Source organism: Brachypodium distachyon, chromosome 3 (genome assembly GCF_000005505.3).
Source record: "Brachypodium distachyon strain Bd21 chromosome 3, Brachypodium_distachyon_v3.0, whole genome shotgun sequence".
NCBI classification, from domain to species: domain Eukaryota; kingdom Viridiplantae; phylum Streptophyta; class Magnoliopsida; order Poales; family Poaceae; genus Brachypodium; species Brachypodium distachyon.
In genome coordinates this window covers 58,465,640-58,481,502 of record NC_016133.3, presented here as the reverse complement: position 1 = coordinate 58,481,502, position 15,863 = coordinate 58,465,640, and the positions used below count along the sequence as shown (strand labels likewise).

The 15,863-nt window shown below is 45.5% G+C and overlaps 2 protein-coding genes across 3 annotated transcripts; one reads left to right on the top strand and one right to left on the bottom strand.

Moving 5' to 3' along the window:
- Window positions 1–1,479: 1,479 nt before the first annotated feature.
- On the bottom strand, window positions 1,480–6,156 carry LOC100839097 (protein LSM12 homolog). The gene is made up of 5 exons (XM_003570621.3): window positions 5,863–6,156; window positions 5,584–5,752; window positions 3,783–3,863; window positions 2,135–2,258; window positions 1,480–2,023 (listed from the first exon to the last, which is right to left on the bottom strand). The coding sequence occupies exons 1-5, from the start codon at window positions 5,981–5,983 to the stop codon at window positions 1,973–1,975; spliced, it is 546 nt and encodes a 181-aa protein (XP_003570669.1). The 5' UTR covers window positions 5,984–6,156; the 3' UTR covers window positions 1,480–1,972.
- A 1,648-nt stretch (window positions 6,157–7,804) lies between these two features.
- LOC100838793 lies at window positions 7,805–15,022 on the top strand. Of its 2 annotated transcripts, none has more exons than XM_010237830.3 (5): window positions 7,805–8,533; window positions 9,539–9,907; window positions 9,980–12,188; window positions 12,271–14,349; window positions 14,464–15,022. In XM_010237830.3, exons 1-4 carry the CDS (start codon window positions 8,276–8,278, stop codon window positions 14,310–14,312), a joined length of 4,878 nt encoding a protein of 1,625 aa, XP_010236132.1. In that variant the 5' UTR covers window positions 7,805–8,275; the 3' UTR covers window positions 14,313–14,349; window positions 14,464–15,022. The 2 variants fall into 2 exon arrangements, with proteins under 2 accessions (XP_010236132.1, XP_010236131.1); XM_010237829.3 differs by having other exon boundaries at window positions 12,271–14,359.
- The last annotated feature ends 841 nt before the right edge of the window (window positions 15,023–15,863 follow it).

Genomic DNA, 15,863 nt, shown 5'->3' with positions numbered 1-15,863 from the left:
TGGATGAGTGTGGGTGCAGGAGAAGCAAAATGGGGGAAGGGAGTAAAAGCTGTACGGAACCTCTGGAAGCAAATGCATTTGCATTGAAGGATCTCACGCAGAACTTTCTGCATTTATGATGGTTTACGAAATTGATTGCCGACCCAGAAAAATCCTGAAATGTACAAACATTACATTGGTACCCCGTACCACTGCATGATTCTTGCGCAAAAAGCCAAGTTTTTAGTGCTCTGCATGCAAATAAAGGTGTCGGGAGTAAAAGCACTGCTAGACGGTGTGTTTTGACCGGTCTAAGGAGTACGATCATTAGCAAATGATTACAACAAAAAACATTGCTAACTGTTAGCGCGTTTATGACCGTTTGTTCATCTTAATTATCGTATGGTCACTTGCGGCAGTGGAAAAAGCATGTTATTCACTCCGTCCAACAAAAGATGTCTTAATTTTATCAAAATTTGAATGTATCTAAACATAATTTAGTGTATAGAGCATTCAAATTTAATCAAAATTGAGACATCTTTTTTGTTAGACGGAGAAAGTACGTTACTGACAGTGTGCGTTATGAACAAACTTCTGAGTGGAGATGCCTTGCCCCAACTATTTAGGGTGTCAACGAAAGCAACGAGGTCGCCTGGTGGAGTATTATCCTCTCGGCTCATGCTAAAAAATTTGTTCGTATGGATTGAGCTTAGCAAAGATGGTTTCGTTTATTGTAGTGTAACCCGCACACACGGTCCAAAATTGTTTGTGCTAGCATGTGGGCGTTGGACCACGGTGAAGATCTGGATTTATTTTTTCTTGTTCTTACTTATGTTCAAGATCTGGATTCAAATTTTGTGTTCAACCCTCCTTATTGCTGAGGGTCGTACTCTCCGGATCCATAATAAGTATCGCTGATTTAATTTTGTACTAAGTAATCGACAGTAATTATGGTCGGAGGCAGTAATACATTTGGATTCAAGACTTAGAAAATGCACATTTATCTTTTGCTGAGATTCATTCAGATGGTTGCTACAAGTTTAATGCCAACGAAACTATTTACGAGTCGAAAAATCTTGCGGTGACCAGTAAAATTGATTAAACTTTTAATAAAAATATATTACATTTCTACCTCTATTTTTTCAACGAATAAGCTTATTCGCTGGAAAAACATTTTTCATCCAGCTTAATTTGGACTGGAACATGTGTTATGATGGGCCAAACGTAGCTGTCATGATCCTAGGAATAATCTTTCTCAGGTCCAAGTTGGGCTACGAAAATGACATGGGCCATTGGACCATTGCGGAAACGAAACACAGAGGTAATACTGGTGGGCTGTTTGGAATACATGAGCGTGCAGCCCACCGGCCACGATCCCGATGCGGCATGCCCAGCTTCGATAGAGAAGCAAATATGCAATTTTCGTAGCCACTACACATCAACATAACCTAAACCACAGAACCAAATATGCATCTGCATCACAAAACTTTGAACAAGATATGGCATCACAGAAACAATCGAACTGAACACTCCCGCGGATGGGAAGTAAAGTTACATGCTTGCATCTTTCACTATCCAAGTCCCATACCATGAATCGAAAAATAAACAAGAGTATAACAGAACAAGCTAGAATTATTGCCCACCAGCCAGAGACCGAAAGTAATTTTCAGTTTCGCCTTAGCTCCCCACCTTTTCATAATTCTCATACAGCCTCCCCTTCTCTTAGTGCCACCAAGTATTTTCTTTCCTTAGCTTACTTCAGTCATACACCTTTTACTACAAGCAATTGAATTAACAGCAGAACGTGCTGTGATTTGTCCAAGGACATGGTATCAATCAGAATATAGAGTAGCTAGTTGGTGTGAGTTTATGAAGCCATGCATTTGCTGAATTTGTTTTTTGGGAAATCCAACTGATGAGATTAAATAAATAAGGTATGTTTCAGACTAGAGCACAGGGGGAGTTAAGGTGAAAAACTGTCAAGCCAAATAAGTTAGAGTTGGCCAGGTACACGCACATGTAGTCTTTTCCTTTCAAAGTCCAGCTGCACAAGACACACAAACCAAAAGAAAACAAGGGTAAACAATGATTAGTCGCTTTCCTAGTTCAGATGTTTAAAAGTAGAAACATTGATCTGCAAGCATAGAAGCATTACCACTTTCTTAACCCGTTCATTAGCAGCCGATGTTCCACCGCTGACATTTTCAGGCAAGTATGGACTGCATACACGGACCTCCTTCATTACAACAATCTCAGTCTTGTCCCAATGAACTGGAAGCCTGGTGAAACAACACGAATTGTTATCTTATGAATAACACAGAAATGGTACAGAACCGATGAACAAACTCAAATCACCAACAAAGTTCTAGAATGTAGAAATGCTCCAAAATCCCAGTAAACCATACAGAACACAACCAATTTATTGTGGGCAAACTGTAGCAAACCATGAAAGATATCTGAGAACTAGAGCAACCTTGCCAAAAACATAGCAAGGCTAAGCAATCTGACCACAAATATTACACCCATGTAATAGACGGGGGGAGGGGGTGTTCTCATTATTACTCAAGGGCAAGGTTGACGCTGGTTGTAGTCTTATAAGTCATAACCCATTCCAGAAAAGTCTATTTTTGCACTTCTATATCGCACAAACAAAATCTTGCTCAGCTTTGTTACAAAGGCTCCACTAAGTCAGCAGCACCAGCCTTACATAACATAGAAACAAACAGGAAATCAAACGACCTGCTGGGCCACCAGATCAACAATAACTGCACCACAAGAAACCTCTCAAAACAAAGGATAGCTCTGTATAAACAGTTGTCACACCTGGAGGTGGCATGTTTGGATTGAAGCCAACATGTACCATGCCAAAAAATTTGGTCATTGACCAAAAACTGGTCTTTGTTCGGATGGTTGCCAATTATTTGGCATGCCAATGCCCTTAAGCCAACTCTAGTTCATTTCCTTGGCCAAAGTTGGCCAATTCATGGGCAAGCAAAACCATGACCAATTTTTTGGCAAGCCAAATTGTTGGTAGGGCAAAATTGGGTTCAAACCAAACACACCCTAAACAAAACAAAGCTCTCATAAACAAGCTGTGACACATATCAGCAAGGTTTTGCAAATGGATGTTTCCAGCTCTTTAGAACAGAACAGCTGAACAGGTCAACAGGTCATAACCAGAAGATTTTGATGTCCCGCAGTAAATATAGAAATGCAGGCTTGTATCCATTCTTCTTTTTTCGCAAATATACAAAGAGCGTAAGAAAAATCAGTTCCTTATCCATACAACCCTGGGGGGTGGGGGGGGGGGGGATAACACATTACAAACTGAGCTTAATACAAACAGATGTGAAAAAAACTAATAAATATTTGCCCAACCTTGTCCTGAAAATTAAATGTTTTGTAACTATGGAGTCCAAACATAAAAATTGCTTTGTAGACGCATGGGCAAAAGCATGAATATTCGAAAGGCAACGACCCGTCGACTCAAGCCATACAGTGAGAAAAAGGGGAAGGGAAACAAATAATGAGAAAGGCAGATGTTCCAGGGGGCTTTTTTCCAAATTAGTCTGCCCTTTGGTTATTAGCCCACATGGACCATTAGTTTACATGGCGATGTCAACCTAACATGTGTATGGGCGATTTGCCCAGGCAGGACCTGCAGTGATACACTTACTGCAATAGTTGGACTTAAAGATGCCCTTTCATACTAAAAGGACTAACCTGACAACCCCTGTATGCTTTTAGGACCTCTGGTGCACTTTACTCTACTTGAAAACATATAACGGAAGTGTCATACTTACGTCTTGGACAATGCATCAAATAATCTTTGAGCTTCAGGGGTGACACCGACGCCAATTCTCTCGGCTTCAATCTCAGCTTGCCTGCACATCATTGCACACAGTGTGAAAACCAAGATGTTGCAGTACAGAAGACAACACCATGGAAGCGAATTGCTGGTTCCTAAATAGTAATGCTAAGCTTGATGCAACGTATCACCATAAATGGTAGATCCCGTAGAGACCAAATAAAGGCTCGCGAGGGACAAATCCTTACTGACCAATGTAATAAGCAAAATGATGAATCAACAATTTGTTAGCTCTTCAACACCAAAACAGTGTCACAAAAAGACATTGGCAGCGCTCATGCACATCGTAGTGAACAGCATAACCTGTTGAGCGATTATTATCACCATACAATTAAACATCAAATCACCCAAGTATTATATTCAACCCCGTAATGATTGTTTTTCATTAACTAAAACACACCCAAAAGCTAGTAACTCAACTGTGAATCTGAAGTCAAACATCATCTATCAAGTTAACAGACAGAGAAGCAAGAAAACGCTTCAGTGGCTGAAGCAAATACTTCCCTAACTTTCTAATTTAGGTCAGCTTAACAGTTCTCCTAAGATCGTACAAACAAAGAATTTAAAATCATCACTTATGTGCTTATGGGGATCAAGCCATGATAAGAAACAACGTGAGACCTCAAAATGTGAATACCATTCATCTCCAGTTCTCCACCATGGAAAATCATAAGTGTTAATTGTTGAAACATGATTTTCTCTAATAAGTGAATAATTTAAGCTCAGCAGCTGATTTGCAAATATTTTACAGGTAGCTACTGATTGCCCCAATTTACATGGATGTAATTCCACAGAGAATACTAAATCGATTCCTCTCTAATCTAAATCTAAAGTAGCAGTACCTATACCAGTTCCAAATTGTTTCCTTTATGCTTACAAGATACATCCGACCTCAAACTTTACCTAATTGGTGTTTGATGAAATGCCATCTTCAGAACTATCCAAACAGAAATAGACCACCATCAAGTTGCCTAGGTGGGGTGTTGATGCTATCAACAGTCAAATGAGGGCCATCACAAGTAGCACCATGCTAAGTGCGGTTCTATTTAGTCAGGAGTTTGGGGGTTTAGGCATCCAAAATTTGAGAGATCGTAACCTATGTTTCTTAGCCTCCTGGATCAAGAGATGTAGTCAGATGAGAACAAAATTTGGAAACTACCTGTTGATTCCGGATAGAGCATCAGAAACTCAAATGACTTTGCATATGCTACTAGCCATACTTCCCCTTTCTCAAAAAGTGCTATTGAGTTAGTAAGGCTGCTTTTTCGTTACAGATGGTAGTGAGAAAAGGTAATGAAAATAATTCTGGAAGGACCACTGATTTGGGCAATCCAGCCATCCAGCCTAGCTAATCTAAAGTGCTGCAGTGTTGGTAAATGAGAAAGATGCAGCCATTTCTAAAGTGCAGATTGTTTTAATCCAAAACTGAGTTTTAGGAGGAGTGTGTGTGCACGGATTATGAACATGTGGTACGAGGTTGTTCAGTTTGCTTCTTCCATTTGTTTTTCTGCAGATGAAGAGTTGAAGACTAATCTGGAAGCTCAATGATTCTGGTGACTAACTGACTACAGTGTCCAATATTATATGTATGCATTTGATTCATGTTTTCCCGAGTTGGTTGATCAAATTACAACCGCAGCGTCAATCTAACGAAGATAAAAATAAACATTACGTACCAAACTAGCAATGACTAAAACAGTACTCCCAAAAAAGGCTGGGGATGCAGTATGACGCACCTGATGGCGGCCTCCTCCCTGGCGTGGATGGCGGCGAGGTCGAGCACGCAGCCGGCCGGGTCGAGCGGGTCGTCGAACTTGCCGACCACGGAGAACTCCTGGATGTAGTTCGCCTTGAGCACCCGCACGTTCCGCCGCTCCCCCCTCTCCGCCCGGCCCACGCCCTCCTGTGATCTACGCCGTCATGGAAAACAAAAAACAACCACGCACCACGCAAGCAAAAAATAGCGGGGAGGAAGCAAACAAAAAGGATGGAGAGGCGGGATTTGGGAAGGATATGAATGACGAGGAGGTTGGTGGGGCGGTCGAAGGAGACGATCTGGCCCTCGAACTCCTCCCCCAGGGTGGTCTTGGCGGAGATCACCACGCCGATCGCGAACTCCTCGCCGCCGGCCTCCATGCCGCCGCCGCTGCCGCCGACGGTTGTGGGGTGGGACTGGGAGGAGGGTGGCCGGGCCGCCGGGGCGAGGTGCGTCGGGGGGCGGACCGGCGAAGGAGTGGGGGAGGAGGAGCTGCGTGTGGGGTTTCCGAGTTGGGCGCAGATTCTGCGGGGTGATGCGCGTGGCAGTACAAGCTTGCGGAGGGTGGGGAAAAGAACGCGGCCTGCTTGCAGTGTTTTCCCCATCTTGTTTATTCGGGCCGAGCAATGAAGCCCATCGCTGGTATTTGGGCTTGGCCGGAGTCTCGCCTCGCCAGGCCCAAACTAGACAGGAAACAAAACACTTAAATATTCCTAAATGAAAATCGAATTTCTCAAAAAGATCTAATTTAAATTTGATTCATGGCGTCAGATAAAAAAAGAATATGTATTCAGTACCTATAATGATAATAGAGTGTATTCATAGCCCGATTTCAACCGTCCCTCCCTCCTACTTGGATCGATTTTAACATGCAATTTTGACATGGATGCGTGGTTTATATATATGATACTCGCTCCGATCCATGCTACTTATCGCAGCTTTGACTAGATACGCATGTATCTACACAATGAAACGCGTCTAGATACATGCGTATCTGGACAAAACTGCGACAAGTAATGTGGATCGGAGGGAATACTTTTAAGATGTTTTATATGAACTTTATGGGGTGTTTTTTTAGAGTTGGGAGTGTCGACAGAATATCATACTTGAGAACACCCAATACTCTCTCTTGGAGCTTGGAGTCGATTGATGGATTTGATATTTTTCGTTTTGAAACTACGAGGCCATTAAATCTGGAGGGTACAACACTAGCGTCTGCTTTCGCCCTTCTCCTGCCTCGCGCCGCCGTCCTCTTCCCACCTCATTGCACCCCAACACATGAGCACCCTTCCTCCTCCCCGGCGCCCCGCACCAGCACTCGCCGCACTAGGGAGTTCGATGCGGCCTTCACCAATCACAACTGCCAATCCAGTTTTGGGGATTTTCTTTTTCCTTTGATTTGGGTTACATGTTCTTTGATCTAGATCCCAAAATGCTGGATCCACTTGGTGTTCTCTATCTTTTTTGTGCAATTTGATCTCAGTATGTGGTTTCTTAGGAGAAATTTCCACGACAATCCGGTGAAGTTTAAAGGCCGGGTTTGGGTTCACCCGGTTTTCCATCATCTCTAGGTCAGGACGGACACAGCATTTACCCCTCCGCTGCCGTGAAAAGCCAGTGCCAGCCGCTGACACCCATCCGATAACCACGGAGCCGACAGGCCCATATATCTCCTTCCAGGAAACCGAGAGGCCCATTCCCACTCCTGGCGAAGCAACAAAAAAAAACTGCTCGCTCAACAAAAAAGGAAAAAACTGCTTTGCTTCCGGAAACACACGTGGGACCCAACTAGGAAGCCCCACAAGGCAGCGAGAGGCGCCCGTGGCTGCTGCTGCTTGCTTCCCCGGCCTTCTGCACGGCGGCGCGTCGCGTCGCGATCCGCGCACCCGAACTCCCACCCGCCCGCCTCATTACCACGCGGGACCCGCCGAGGCCGCGGATCCGGACGTCAGTGACACATCAACTCGACCGCGAGCGGCGGAGCCCGTACAAAAAATCCGGACCACCTGTCCTGCCGCGCCCACCGCATCCACGTCAGCTCCCTTGTCAGTCGCTACGGCCACCCGCCGCTCGCACACCGCGAGCGCGCATCAGGCCCACAGCGCAGCGACCCTCGTGCGGCGAGCAGAGAGCACAGGGGATCTTCGTGGCGAGCGGAATTGACGGAAACGCCCCTGCCCTCTTTCCTCTCCGGAGGACGGACGACCCCCGCATTCTCCTTCCATCATCCTCTTCCCCAATCTCGCTCGCCGTTCGTCTCTGCTGCCGTGCTCCATATAACCATCTTTCTCCTCCCAAATCTTCCCCCAAATCGCCATTCTCGCCCTCCACCGCCCCACCGTAGATCGAGACCCGACCGCCCCCGCCTTCGCTGACCCAGCCCCCTTGCCCCGAATCCATAAATTCCCGATCAAATCTCCCCGCGGCCCGGAGGCGATTTCCGCCGAATTCGACCCCCGATCTGCGGTGCCCGGACAGGCGTTTCGCCCGAATCGGCCCGGCCGAGTCGAATTCGGGTGATCCGGAAGTGCATGGAGGAAAAAAGCCCCGCGGATCCGCGGTTCCGGAGCTAGGGTTAACGGCCCCCGCGGCGGTGATCTGGTGATGGTGCAGCGCGGCGCCGGGGGTCGGCGAGGAGGGATCGGCGGCGCCCGGGAAGATGCAGCAAGGCTATGCATGGGCGGCGCGCAGACGGCGGTGAGGGTTGCGGGAAGCGGCGACCTTTCCTTCGGCACATGTGGCCAGCAACTCGCGTAGAGGCAGCTCCACCACCACCGGCAAAGGGACCATCCTCTCCTCTTCCCCGCTCTTCCGCTCCTCCGCTCAGGACGACCTCTTATCCGCCGGCACCGACGACTCCCCCAGCGTCAACCCACAAGGAGGAAGGCGCTGATTCACCCCGTCCGGCTTCAGCAGACTCTTTCATTAAGGTGCGTCCTTTTGGTGGGATTTGCTAAGCTCGATGTGATTTAGAAGATATTGGACATGCTGGAGTCATCGAATCGTTGCCATGTTTCTGCTTCCAAATTTTACTAGTTTTCCCGTCGCGTTGAGAGTTTGGAGGCTATGGTAAACATGGTCTGTACTCGATTCATCGTGCGCTATCGCTAACGTCTAATATCGCATCGTGGATTTCTTATTATGATTGAATTTAATCCTTTGTGCACCTCATTGTGAAAATTTTATCTCCAAATGTAATGCGTGTGCGAATACATGGCCTTGCTGTACACATGTTAATAATTGTTAGCATACTGTTCGTTCATTGCTTAGAAGTAAGTGGGTATACCGTTCATGCGGTGGTAATTTTGGATCCCGTATGCAACACGTGGCGCAAGTCGGATCTTTCTTAATTGTTCTGGACTTCATTAATACTGCGGTTCACCATCTGTTTCTACATCCTCGGTTGTTTGTCACTTTGCTAATGTTATCAAACTTAAGTGTTGGCTGGGAAAAACAGGAAAATATGATAGAAATGAAACTGAAGTCTTGGATGTTGAGCATTTATATAGAATGCCTGATTCTTTTTTTCATGGCCTGATTTAGTAATCAAATTTTCAGGTGAGATAGCAGTTGCATGTTCCGCCGCAGCGTGATTTTTAATGTTTATTACATGCTTGACACAACCAATTCATCGAGTCGAGTATCATCTTATAAGTAGGAGTTACATATTAATATTTGAAACATGCCTTATTTGGAACGTCTTAGTTGAAACGGCTTTTGCAACATGACTCGTTTAGATAGTTAACTCCTTATTTTAGCTGTTGGGCTATCATAAGGAGATTTCTTTTCTGTTTCTGGTTGCAATAATGCTCAACTGCAGCTCTCACTTTGATGTGTTCCCAGAGTGTTAAGCAATCTCATTCACTATTCTTTTGGAGCTGTGAAGATGTTTTTGATTCTTAAACAATTAACAAAACTGTATACTTATTTTGCAGGACGGGCGTGAATTTCGAGTTGGGGATTGTGCACTTTTTCAGGCTGTTGATGTCCCTCCTTTCATTGGGTTGATACGTTGGATAGAGAAAAAAGAAGAAGGCTTTCCCAAGTTACGCGTAAGTTGGCTATATAGATCTGCCGACGTCAAACTTAACAAGGGATTACAGGTCAACGCTGCACCAAACGAGATATTCTATTCTTTCCACCAGGACGAGACATCTGCTGTCTCTCTGCTGCATCCTTGCAAAGTTGCCTTTTTACGCAAAGGTGTTGAGCTGCCAGCTGGAATTTCTTCATTCGTCTGTCGCCGTGTATATGATATCGACAACAAGTGTTTATGGTGGCTTACTGACAGGGACTATATTAATGTAAGTTCTATAATTACCTTCCTCTTTTTTCCGTGTTATATTCTGTGGCTTATGTCTGAAAATTACAATCAGGAACGACAGGAAGAAGTAAATCGACTTCTGCATAGAACAAGGTTAGAAATGCATGCTGCTGTTCAGTCAGGTGGACGCTCGCCAAAGCGGCTAAATGGTCCATCTCCTCAGCAGAAATCCGGTTCAGATGATGCACAAAGTTGTGGTTTATCTAAAGGAAGAAAGAGGGACAGAACCGAGCAAGGAATTGATCCAGCTAAGCGAGACCGTGAGCGTCCCCTAAAGGTCGAAGATGGTGAATTGGTTAACTTCAAAGTGGACAATATGAAGTCTGAGATCACAAAGTTTGCAGATAAAGGCGGACTTCCTCACGCCGAAGCAGTTGACAAACTAGTTAAGTACATGCAGCTTGACCAAATTGAACGGAAGATAGACCTTGCTGGTCGAGTGATGCTTGCAGATATTATTGCAGCTACAGAAAGTACTGATTGCCTTGGGAGATTTGTGCAACTAAGGGGCCTTCCTATCTTGAATGAGTGGCTTCAAGAGACTCACAAAGGGAAGTCTGGTGAAGGGGGTAGTCCTAGAGAAACAGATAAGCCTGTAGAAGAGTTTCTTCTGGCCCTGCTTCGTGCTTTAGCAAAATTGCCTATAAATCTGATTGCCTTACAAAGTTGCACTATTGGGAAATCGGTCAATCATCTGCGTAGCTATAGAAATCCAGAGATACAGAAGAAGGCAAAGTGTCTTGTTGATAACTGGAAAAAGCGTGTTGATGCCGAGATGAAGTCAAATGAGGCCAAACCTGTAGTACCTGGTCAAGTGAGCCCAGTCCGTAGAATTTCCTGGTCAGGGAAAGGGTTTCCAGAAATTTCTAATGGTGCAAACAGACAATGTGGCTCAAGTGAGCCCAGTCCAAAAAATTCCCATCATTCGTCCTCAAAGGCTTTGGCAGCTAAACCTGGTGCTGCTGATGCTTCCTCAAAATTGCAACACATGCAACCAGCAAGTGTCGCAACCAACGTGAAGGACCTACCCTGCAAATCAACTGGCGGTTCTGAGTTGCCAACGGTGAAAGAGGAGAAAAGCAGCAGTTCAAGCCAATCTCTGAACAACAGCCACTCATGTTCTAGTGATCATGCAAAAACATTTGGTTCTTCTTGGAAGGAGGATGCAAGAAGTTCAACTGCTGTTTCGGGCAATGCTAGTAAAACTTCTGGGAGCACTTCACGTGTCCATCGAAGGGCAAGCAGTGCCCGTCTTGGTTCTGGGATACAGAAAGAAGCTATTGTGGGAAGATCTACCTCACTCGATCGTTCCTCGTTCCAGGAAAAATCACCGCAATCTGGAATGGCATCCGAAAAAGGAGGTGACACTCCATCGGATAACGGTAATAGCCATAGATTGATTGTCCGGTTTCCAAATCCAGGTCGTAGCCCTGCTAGAAGTGCGAGCGGAGGCTCATTTGAGGACCCATCTGTCACTGGCAGTAGATCGTCATCTCCTGTGCTTGCAGATAAGCATGAACAGAATGATCGTAGGGTAAAAATGAAGACTGAAAATCCCCGGCCTCAGCTAGCTTCTGATGCTAATGCCGAGTCTTGGCATAGCAATGAGGTTAAAGGAGCTGCAGGTTCTGAGGAAGCTGATAGATCAGCATCGGCTCCATTGGAGGAATATCGCAGCAGGACAACTGAGGAAGCTGCTAAGGACGCATGTGCAGTACAAGTTGCAAGTTCATCGCATGCCAATGAGAAAGGTGTCTGCTCAAGTGAAACCAAGGGAAACTCATTCAGTCCTATGAATGCTTTAATTGAAATAAAATACTCTGAAGCTGGCCCTTCTTTGCTAACTGGAGATGATACAGCAATGAATCTTCTCGCCAGCGTGGCTGGAGAAATATCTAAATCTGAATTGGTTTCTCCATCAACATCACCCAGAAACTCAACTGCAAATGAAATTGGTTGTGAAGGTGACAGCATCGAAAAGTTAATAGTACAATCTGACGTTGTCCTCTCTGAGCAACAAGGGCCGGCACATGTTGAGAAAGTCATTACGGAGAAGCAAAAGAGAGCTGATGCTTCTTTGATATCAAAAGAGGAACGACAACAGAGAAATAATATATCATTGCAAAACAATAAATGTTCTACTGGGCCATCACCTCAAAATAATATGGACTCCAAGGCTGTCGAATCTTCTGCAAATACTGATAACCAAGAAGAGGAGCACCTGAACAAGTTTGTTTCTCAACCTGGCGTTGTTTCACAAGGTAATTGTGATCAAAACTCAAATATGTCCTTGTATGCTTTTTTAAGGTTTATATGGAATGTAATGCCCCATTTTTTCTGCAGGTGAAGGTGGTAAGGCATGTGCTGTCCGTGCGATAGTTGAAGATGGTTGCACAAGCAGGCCTGATGTCGGTGTTACTTTAGGTGGCCAATGTATTTCGGTTGATTCAAATCGGAATTCAGATTTGCCCCCTGCAGAGGTGTTGCCATCGTGCGCTCCTGATAAGCAAGCCCATGCCCAATTTAAGTCAACTGATGAGAAGCGACTTGTGGGCGTACTTGATCAGTCAGAATGCACCGATACCTGTGGTGACAGTGCTGCTGGTAAATTGGATTTGAAGTTTTCAGTGTGTTCAGTGCCTGTGGATCCGCAGAAGACTGAAGTCTTGGGGGTTGGTAACACAGTGGTGAAGCAGGACGAAAATAAGGGTCAGATTACTGCCTCGTCAGCTGATGTTAACAAGGTAGTTGTATTACCCCTAGATGTGCCCAATGGGATTAAAGAATCAAAAGACAGTTGCAGCGAATCAAGTAGTCATGTAAAACCTCAAGCCCTCATATCTCATCATACTGGGCAAAGTGCAAAGCAAAGTTCAAAGAAACCGAGTGATGATGTAGCTGGAAAAGAGGACCGTGTCTCGTCAGATGAGGGTTCTTCTATAGCAGCAGACAAGGGCAAGCCAAATGGTACAGCTAAGCTTGATTTTGATTTAAATGAACTTGGGGATGAGGGGATACACTCTGAGCCAGCTACATCTCCTGTTATATCTTCTTCTGCAATGCATTTACCTGGTCTTTCTCCATTTGTGTCACCTATTTTAAGTGGTCTGCCTGCCCCAATAACAGTAGCTGCTCCAGCTAAAGGACCTTTTGTGCCTCCTGAGAACCTACTAAGAGTCAAGCCTGAGGCTGGGTGGAAAGGTTCAGCTGCTACAAGTGCATTTCGTCCGGCAGAACCGCGGAAGATTTTGGGGATGCATCTCAGTGCACCTGATATTACAGCATCTGATGCTGCAAGGAAGCATTCTCGTCCAGCTTTTGACATTGATCTAAATGTAGCAGATGACCAAGTTCTCGAGGAAGATATCTCACAGAGTTCTGCTCAGACAACCGGTTCTGAGTCTGGCAACACTAGAAGTCGCGATGGTCGTGTACGAAGTGCTGGCATTGAACTTGACCTTAATAGGGCTGATGAAGTTGTGGAGAATAGCCAATTTATCTCAATGTTGCCAGCAAGACCAATGCCAGGACCTCTCTCCAATGCTGATACAAATAGCTCAAGGAACTTCTTTGATCTCAATAACGGACCATGCCTTGATGAAGCTAATACAGAACCTGCACAAAGGAGCCTATCGTCTAAAAGCACTAGCAGCATACCATTCCTACCTCAAGTTGCTGGTATTAGAATGAGCAATGCTGAAATGGGTAACATGTCACCGTGGTTTGCTTCTGCCAACCCATGTGCTCCTGTAGCTTTACAGTCGTTTTTGCCTACTAGAGGAGAACACCCATACCCAATTGAAACGGCACCTGGAACACAGAGGATCATTGCACCTGCATCAGACGGTGCCCAATTTAGAAGTGATTCCTGCAGGGTTCCTGTTATTTCCACTTCACAATCCATGGTGTTTCACCCTCCTGCATATCAATATGCAGGATTTCCTTATACTCCCGGTGTTCACCTTCAAACACCAGGGTTTCCAATTGGATCGACATCGTATGCCAATTCTGCATCTGCAGGAGTTCCCTATTTTCCAACCCTCGCCCCAGCACTTGTTGGGTCAACTGGTGGATTGCCTGCCCAGCATGCAAGGCCATATACAATAAATCTGACTGAAGGTAGCAGCAGTGATGGCCATGACAGTAATTGGAAATGGAGAAGACAGGGGCTTGATCTTAATTCCGGCCCTGGGAGTATAGATATGGAAAGGAAGGATGAAAGAGTGCCTTCATCGATCAGACAAAATTTGATCACACCGCCACAAGCCTTTGTGGAGGAACAAACGAGAATGTACCAAATGCAAGGTGTAGGAATAAAGAGGAAGGAACCTGAAGGTAGTTGGGATGCCGAAAGATCAGCATACAAGCAATTATCATGGCAGTAAGAACCTTGTGGAGATCTCGCAGCGACATATGTGTTTGGTGAGCCTCTGTATGTCCTACACTCTGACTTTAAAGTACCGTTCAATTTCTCTCGTGCGGCTTATTTTTTTCTTCTTAATTTAATTAATTAGTTAACGGTGGTTTTACTTGCAGAGGTAGCTGCATGTGGAAGTCAAGCGATGCATCTCACCAATATTGCCGTGCTAGGATATACAACTCACACATGGATTCATCTCTGTGATGATGTGAATCGTGAGAGGAATGAAACTCCGCTGTAATTGCTGTAAATGTTAATCATAACCTTACTTTCCTGGAAACAGTTTTCCTCGGCTTCAGCACTTGCTTTGCTAGAGTTTTGTATCTGCCAGGCTTTGGAGATTGAATGGTAATGGTTCCTTGGGCTTACTCCAACTTCTGAAGCCGCTGTAATTAGGTCCAGGTGGTTTGTTTTCAGTTTCATTATCATATGGTCGAGCACATCTGCAGCTTAACATACTCCTTGGGCTTCCTCCAACTTCTGGAGCCGCTGTAATTGCAGTATGACTTTGATGTGATATGTATTCTGCCCGGCAAGCATTGCATCTGTAGATCAGGAAGTAATAATTTGCTGTCGTTAACGTCTTATTGAATTCAGTTAAGCTGGTACTGCCTTCTGAGGGCCGAAATTGTAGCCTTTCTTGGATTATGCTTACGATTTTGTAATTTGCTGCAATTGCACCTTGTTGCTCCCTCTTTAACGATTGTAGCATTTCTGGCGTTGACAGCTGCATGTTCTGTACAGGCCGATGTCTTCATAATTCGGCAGCAACTTATGCCATTTGTCCTGTGTTTAATTTGTCGCATGCGATGAGCATGGTTAGCCTGATGATGTAGCAGGGGCAGGCCTAATTGGTGGAACTCTGCCAAGATTAAAAGCGGCGGATGGTTTTTGACGATCCGAAGCGTTTTTCTTTTTTTCTTCCGTTTTTTACCTTCTTTTTATTTTATTTAAAAAAACTGAACGGTGAGGGTGACGGCGATGGCGGATCCACATGGAGGTAACTACAGGAGTGTACTAACTAAACTGAGCGTTGCTTTCGTCGTTACTGCCGCAGGATCCCAAAACAGACCAACCAGGCAAGTATGTAAATCCCCATCGAGCAGCAGCAGGAGAGCCTTCTGGCGGGGGGAAAAGCAAGCAAGCAGGGCAAGAAGGGAAACCAGAGTAGTGTGCGACGGGACAAGGGCTTGATGGGACGGGCTCGACCAGAGGACAGAATGGACGGGTGCCCCTCGAGCCACGTTATCCAGGGCACGGGACGATTTGTTTGGGAAGAAAACGAAAGCAAGGGAAGAAAGTGGGGAGGGCGACAGGCAGACAGTCGCGCTCAGTGGTGGTGCGGCCCGTGACGCGACGCTGGCTGCCCTGTCTGTCTGCTCCGCACATCTCTTTCTTTCCGCGGCCGGGCCGAGTGTAGTCGAGTCTTCCGTCGCTTTCCACAGCTGCCTGTCTCGTTGGACTTGGGCTCCATCAGTCGTCTCTGTTTTTCCTTCTCTTCTTTCTCGTTGTTAAT